The sequence below is a fragment of the Neodiprion fabricii genome, chromosome 2 (assembly GCF_021155785.1).
Source record: "Neodiprion fabricii isolate iyNeoFabr1 chromosome 2, iyNeoFabr1.1, whole genome shotgun sequence".
In the NCBI taxonomy this organism is placed as follows: Eukaryota; Metazoa; Arthropoda; class Insecta; order Hymenoptera; family Diprionidae; genus Neodiprion; species Neodiprion fabricii.
Genome location: NC_060240.1, coordinates 22,896,354 through 22,904,227, shown reverse-complemented (window position 1 = coordinate 22,904,227; position 7,874 = coordinate 22,896,354). Strand labels below are relative to the sequence as shown.

Sequence of the window (7,874 nt, the reverse complement as noted above, 5' to 3'; positions counted from 1 at the left end):
TAATGATAGATTTATAGTGTCCATCGATCATCAATCACATTAATCGTTCATGTGTATTCAAAAGTTATGGCTATTGATGTCGAAACTGAACAGTACGTATGTATGATACCAAACCTCATCGAAGCTGATTAATGGCACATAACTACTTCACTCGCTGCAAAAACAGAAACACTCAACTATCGATCGTTGTGTTAGTATCAAGAAATCCCAGTAAGTGTAAAATGATTGTAAATAAATATAAAAATTTTCAACGTTATTATTCAAGGGTGTATATTAGGATGGTTCTTAAAAAGGACATTTTTGAATTTTGACCAGCTCGCCTCCAAACCGGCTCCAGATAATTAAAAAATAATCCCCCACTTTTTTCGGATTCTTATCTCGACTTTAACCCGTGCCCCATAGAGGGTGGATTCGATTGAACTCTTTCAAGGGCACATCAGATCTACCAAACGAATTTAGATGTAATTCGGTATTGGGGGTTTTTTGTGTAGCTGATGACGAACCTGAGCTCAAAATCTGAAAATTCAAAATGGCGGATCCAATATGGTGGAGTGAAATCCAGAGTCATTTGATTTTGACAAACTTAATAAACGAGTTTGCGATGTCGCTGATTACGAATCTGTACTCGAAATTAAAAAATTCAAAATGGTTGAATAGAATAGACTAGAATAAACAACGTGAAGAGGTTAGGTTGAAAGAGTTTTGTGGTAATAAGGTGAAGAATAAAGTGAAAAGAAGTGAGAATGTCGAAGAGGAGACATAAGAAGCTTGAGGAGATGAGTAAGAAATTAAAACTAATGCAAGAGTCATTAGAAAATCTTAGAGGATTGGATGAAGATTCAAACGAGGAGAATGCGTCGGAAGATGGAGACGAAGAAGATGGCCGACAGATCGACTTGGAAGGTAAACAACATTAATTAAAAAAAAACAACGGTCACAAAAAAAAAAAAAAAAAATAGAAAACACGATGAGTTTGCACGAGAGGCAAAACAGATCGTAGTATCATCCTGATGAGCTTATATGAAAGATAAGGCAAATCAGAGATTCGGCTGATGAGCGGGCACGAGAGGCCTGACATGTCAGACAATACAATAGATAGATAGTGCTGAGTCACAGTAAAATGAGAAATACAAAAGCAAAGATTGACAAAAAAAGCGTGGTCTTTTGTTTATGTTTATTAGGTTTTTGTTATTTTGCTCACGCAGATTTGGTAGTCACAGAGGACAAAGAAAATGTAAAGACAGAGGACGATAATCCAGAGAACAAATCCTTGAGCGAAGAAAAGGAGAAAGACCTTGATCTAACAGTCCTGGAGGTTCTGGGCGAGGACCCATCCACATCCAAGGCACTAGATTTCGATCTCCACACCCTGTTGGCGAACAGGTGGAAGCATTTTTTGGCCCATAGAATCCCCAAAGAAGAGAAAGTGAAGCTTCTCGAGAAATATGCGAGAAAGGAAGGTTTCGCGGCCCCTGAGTTGAATCAGGAGATCCTAGCGGTATTAAATGAATCCGGGAAGAAAGAGACGGGTTTTTGTCGAAGGTACAGCGACTGGCGGGGTCGACACTTATGTCACTAGGAGTGGCAATATCCTCTCTGTTAGACGAGGATGAAAGTATCGACAAGTTGACATTCTTGGAGAACTTGAATGATGCGGCCAGAACGGTCAGCGAGATTCATTTTAAACAAATGAATCAAGAAAGGCCTTTATCTTGCCGAGCGTGAGCAAACAGGTGAAGGAGCTATTGGAAAAAACCAAATCAGACACATTCCTATTTGGCAAGCGCTTGAGCGAGAAGATAAAAGAATTCAGGGCCTTGGAACAGATTGGACCCAAGCATCCATACGTCCAAAAGGACGGAAATCGTCATCTAACGCCATCAGGGAATTTGAACTTCCGGGGCCCGCAGGGAAGAAGACCGTTCTAGAGCTATGCGGGCAATTTTCAATCAGGCAGTCAGGGCTAACCAAGGTTGTCTTTCAGAGGCAAGCAGCAACCCTTTAACGCCAGGGGACAGAACCCAAAATTCAAAGGAAGGAGAGGAAAATAAACGAAAAAGTAAGTAGATTGGCAGGCAGATTAAAGATATTTAAAGAAAACTGGAGGCTAATAACGGATGATAGATTTGTCTTAGATTGTATTGAGGGATACAGAATTATTTTGAGCTCCAAGGTCTACCAGAATGTAAAGCCTCAGGTAAAAATACCAGTCGGTCAATTTGAGAGTTACCAACAAGCGATAAAGAAATTGTTGGAGAAAGGGGCAATCGAGAAATGCGAGGAAAGTGCGGACAAGTTCGTTTCGTCGTATTTCTTAATACTGAAACCAGACGGTACATACAGGTTTATATTAAAATTGAAAAAATTGAACAAGCTTATTGAAACAAAGCACTTTAAGATGGGGGATATTCGGACGGCAGCGAGAATAGTATTTCCAGGAAAAATGGTCTGCCACCATGGTAGCACTGAGTTGTTAATTGACAGCGTTTCAAAAATGTAAAAAAAAAAGGTGTGCTAAATCATTTGTTCGTGTCTGCCTCTTGGACTGATGCTCAGAATCGTCCTCAAAACGTTGAAAATCCAGAGGCAGACATCCAGACCCCTGATTTTCCAAAGGCAGACCATTTGAATATAAATTTTTGTTTTAACTCTACGCTTGTGCCAAGCCACAAGTAAAAAATTCTGCGCCTACAAAATGTTAATGAAAATGATTAATGTTACATACAAGCAATCGATAGGAACAATTTTAAAAACATATTTCAAATATTCGGGTTCTGAATCTGTTACCTGCCGTCCCGCAGGTATAAAATGAACTGTATAGTTTGTCTTTCTTTCTTAGAGAGAAGAAAGTGAGAACCTTATAACTCCGTAGAGAGTTGGGGCATACCTATACATAGATATATGTGTAGGTATATACCTATGCATATATAATAAATTGTTAAATAATTATTTGTTTAAAAAATTTGGTTAATAACTTTTGGGTCATATTATTATTGATGATTGTTGTTTATAGCATGCCGAATGCTGTTGAATTTTTTCAGATTTTTATTAAGTAACAAAGTACGAAAAGTCTGATCGTATACAATTTTTGGCTAGGACGATCCATGACATACACCCTTAAATTTATTTGCATCTTTTGACGTTGTAATGAACTTTTTGTTTTCTTTTTTCTATTGGGTCCAATAAAAAACACTCAACAATATAATAATACTAAAACTGTTAATACCAACGATAAATAGCCGTAATACCCACTTTCCCTTGATTCTGCGTGAACTTCAAAAAATGGTACACCTCAAAATCAGTGACCAAAATGTCTGCCAACTTTTTTTTGTATTCGGGTAGCCCTATTGAATCGAATGGACGGAACTAGAACGACGAACAAATGATTTAGTAGAGTTTTTTTACATTTTTACAACTACGTTCCATGATAATGCAGGGCCCTGTATGTCTGCCTCTGGATTTTCAACGTTTTGAGGACGATTCTGACCATCAGTCCAAGAGGCAGAAACAAACACATGATTTGGTACCATTTTTTTTTTTTTTTTTTTACATTTTTGAAGCGCTGTAACTCAAAAACGTAGGGACGTAGGACCTTGATTAACTAGACCAAATCGATTTGTATTGATCTGAACTTTCATCCCTATCGATATGAAAGACGAACAAATCATTTACCAAAATGGCAGCCAGCTCCCCAACTATAGCAAGAAGAAAAAATAAAAAATACTGTTTCTTTTATTTTCCACTGATGCGAATGAAAACGAGGTTGGAACTGTCAGCACGGTTGCTTCAACTATGTGGTGAGTTGATCTTCCTGTTTATTTTCCCGATCAGGAAACTATAACTTCCATCCCATTTCAGACGTTCAAAAACACGAATTGTCAATGCATGTGTAGTAGAAAAGGGAGTTATGTAATCACCCCGAAAATAAAAATTTGAGTTTTCACAAGATCTCGTTTCAAGGTCTAGCGAATCACCTACGACCATTTTCGGATGGATGAGTATGTGCGTATTCATGTATTATAATCTAGCTTTTCCCTACGGTGAACCAGGCCGTATAACCAGACAGCCGGCAGCTATGGCGTACAATAATTTGACCAGGGTCTTATATACAGATCTGGAAACTCATGTGCTGGGAGCCACGATTATTCGTGTCGCTTAGCGAGTGCAAATTTCGGTTCTAGCAACACCACCAGTTGTCGCTGCGGTCTAGTTACCAGGATACAATACACGTTGAATGAGCGTGAGTGAGCGAATACCCATATACATGTATGCGAATACCACGGCTTATCTAGACCCCACCCGGCCCCGCCGCCGCTGTTGATAAGATCGCAACCACGGTCTTACATACAGGTCTTGCGACTCAATAGAATTCCAATGGTAGAGAGTGGCTCCTCTGTTGAAGAAAAATCCAGATGGAGCTGCGATCGAGGGATGCATCAACATAACCTACAATGATTGAATAAGCCTTTGACGACTGATTCCACGCCCATGTGACGCGCGAGCGCGACTATCGTCATCCTTGTCGCACCGGGCATCCCTCGATCGCAGCGACGCTAGCGGCTTGACACGTTAAGAGGCCCACGTCGAAACTCAGAGTCGCAAGACCTGTACGTAAGACCGTGATCGCAACGAACCTAGTGGCGACTAGTGAACACAAAAATTGCTTTAATAAGCGACATACTCCCTCCAATGGAGTTTCCAAACCTGTATATAAGACCGTGAATTTGACACCCGCGATGATCCCCAGATCAGATGTTACAGTCACTAATAATTTTATTGGGCGTCACATGTATTGCTACACCAATTTTCCAATACGCTACTACTTATTCAACTTCTTGACGGCTCTAGATCGGGGGGGGGGGGGGGGGGAGGTTAAGAAATTCAGCAACTTACAACCAAACTTTAGGAAAAAAAATAAGAGAAAATGAATCACTACTACAAATAAAGCGCAAGTAAAATAAAATGTTCTGAACTGTATAGGTATAATATGATAATGAGTAGTAACTTACAATCTAAGCGAAATAACGAAATGAATAAAATAAAGTAGAAAAAATAATAAGAGTGGCGAACTAACGCCTCTACTGACTAACGTAAGACCATGTAATTTGCGTTATTACTCGTGTAAACTAGCTTAAAACTAACTCACCTCTTAACTCACAAAAGAAATAAATCGAAATCCAAAATATTACGGAAAATTCCGCAACGTCGCTGGTTGCGCGGGTCCCTACTGTACGAGAGGTACTAGAGAGGGCCCCTACTGACTCGTGATTTGTGTCCGAAAACTAACCCCCGACCTCGCTCCCGACACACAGTTAAGTCTCGACAATAACAAAAGAAATGATAAGCAATATAGTCCAGTCAAATTGTCGCTCAAAACGGGTTAAATAAACATTGAATTATGTAGTTTGGAAATTGTTAGGGATCGAGAGGGGAGTGCATTCTGAGCATAAATTTCAGTTTGCGGGGTTTTCCGAAGGTCAGCTGGGCCCCTCTCGTTAAAAACGCGTTTAATTCGATATCTCGAGCACCGCCGGCGACTTTCGTATGGAGTATATGGAGAACTCCACACCCAGAATAACTCAGGGTATGGAATTCCACACCCAGAATTATGTAGATGCGGTACGAAAAAATCACGGTTTTCAAATATTTTATTGCCGATTGCACATTGCGCGGCGGTAAGAAAGTACAAACCCGTCGAGCAAATTTTGTGTACATCATATTTCATATTAGTTACAATTCTCTCCACGCGCGCGCTGCGGACTCACTTCTGCCCGCCATAGTGCGGTGCCTTTAAACCTTTATGCGCGGAGAAGTTCTGTGTTCGTGTGCCTCATTGTGAAGCGAAGAGAAGGATAGCGAACTCAACCGACCTTTGATTCGGTATGGATAAGATTGTAGTAAGAGAGAGAAAGAAATGGCCAGGTGTGGCAACCGGTGATCCGGTTCCTGAAGCCGGCAGTTCCAAATCTCAATTTTCTAGAGAACGACCGTTGGTCGAGTCCCTGTGTGAAAATCCCGATTCAGAGAAAGAAGGAGGAAATCGAAAATAAAAAAGGTAGGTATGATTGATTGATTGATGATGATGAGGTATAGATTGATTTTATGAAATTCGAATGATTCATAATTTTCTCTTTTTCACTTTTTCAATGAAATTTCAGCTCATTGACTCTTAAATTTATATTATCAGAAATGGAGTAATTTGAAATTCGTATACTTGTTATTTTGATTCCACACGGTTTTTGGGTTTTATTTAAGGGGAGGCCCTGGTCGATTTTTACCGACCTCAGAATCTTTTCCCATATCATCTCCGAAACGGTGAATCCAAATTTTTCGGATTTTCAAAGTCGCGAGGACAACCGATTTGGATTCACCGTTTCGGAGATATGGGAAAAAAATCTGAGGTCGGTAAAAATCAACCAGGGCCTCCCCTTAAGATGCTGCTGGCTGGTAATTGGTAATACTCAAATTGAAAATTAAAACGAAAGAATAGAAATAATTAATGGGTTCTGAGTGAATAAAGAGTATGTTTTAATCTTTAGAAGTAATTAGATTTTATACTAGCCAGATATTGTTTTTGTTTCGAGAATCTCCGCGTCCACGACACTGAACGTACGATTTTTTGTCAATTCCAGGTCGTGGAGTACCACAAGCTTTTCGTAAGTGGCAGAGTACTTATCCATGGCTCGATCTGAATTCAAACAGTAGAGCCATTTGTAAGCTCTGTACTGAGGCAACGCAAAAGAAATTGCCATTAGCGAAGAATAGTCAAACTGTAATTGGTCAAAGTACTTGGGTAGAAGACGGTTTTGACACGTGGAAAAACGCCGTTCTACGGTTCATGAAGCACGAGAAAAGTGAATTGCATCGTGAAGCTTTAACTGGAATAGTCAATTTGAGTAAGCCAACGGTTGTGAGTTCTTTGTCACACGGAAAGAAAAAAGAGATGGCTGATGCACGAATAGCTCTTGAAAAGATGTTTAACACTGTCAACGTCTTAGCCAGACAAGGGTTGGCATTGCGAGGATGGGATAACGATGAAAATTCTAATCTCATCCAACTATTGAAAATGAGAGCCGAAGATGTTCCGCAGCTTGAAGCATGGTTGAAACGGACGAGTTATAAATGGCTGCACCATGATTCTGTCAACGAAATCTTAGAGATAATGGCTGAAGATTTAATCCAGAAACTCTTGAGGAAAATAAAATCGGTTGCCTATTTTGCGCTCATAGCAGATGAGACAGCTGACATTACTAAAGTGGAGCAGGTATCCATTTCCATCAGGATTGTCTTGGATGATTTATCAATTGAACAGATCTTCATGGGCTTCTATGCAACGAGTAATACGAGAGTAGAGACACTATTTAAAATTATGAAAAATGTTTTACTTCGCTTCAACTTAAATATTGCCAATCTACGAGGCCAATGCTACGACGGTGCGTCCAACGTCAGTGGAAGATTGACTGGGCTACAGGCTCGAATCCACGAAGAAGAACCTCGGGCACTTCACGCGCATTGTTCGGCGCATACAACGAACCTTGTTGCTCAAAATGCCATGGAAGCCGTTAAATGGGCTATAAATTTCATCGGAGTAATCAAGGAGTTAATCAATTTTATTCGGGATTCTCCTAAGAGTGGCAGAGTTCAAACTTCTCCAAACAGAAGACTCACCTAAATTGTCGCAATTTTGTCCTACGAGGTATAAGTGATTCAAATATTATCAAAATGCGGTTGCGAATGCGATGTTTTATCTATTGTACATTCAACAGAGTAGTCAATGCGATTTTTTTCATAATCTGCTTTCTGCTTTAGGTGGTGCATGCGGATCAAATCTTTAAAAAGTATGAGGTCTAACTTTGGAGCCGTTCTATCAAAAG

The 7,874-nt window shown here is 39.9% G+C and overlaps 1 protein-coding gene across 1 annotated transcript; it reads left to right on the top strand.

The window, feature by feature from the left end:
- Positions 1 to 1,932: 1,932 nt before the first annotated feature.
- On the top strand, positions 1,933 to 7,672 carry LOC124175603 (zinc finger MYM-type protein 1-like). The gene is made up of 3 exons (XM_046556003.1): positions 1,933 to 2,059; positions 2,136 to 2,333; positions 6,633 to 7,672. Exons 1-3 carry the CDS (start codon positions 1,933 to 1,935, stop codon positions 7,670 to 7,672), a joined length of 1,365 nt encoding a protein of 454 aa, XP_046411959.1.
- Positions 7,673 to 7,874: the final 202 nt, after the last annotated feature.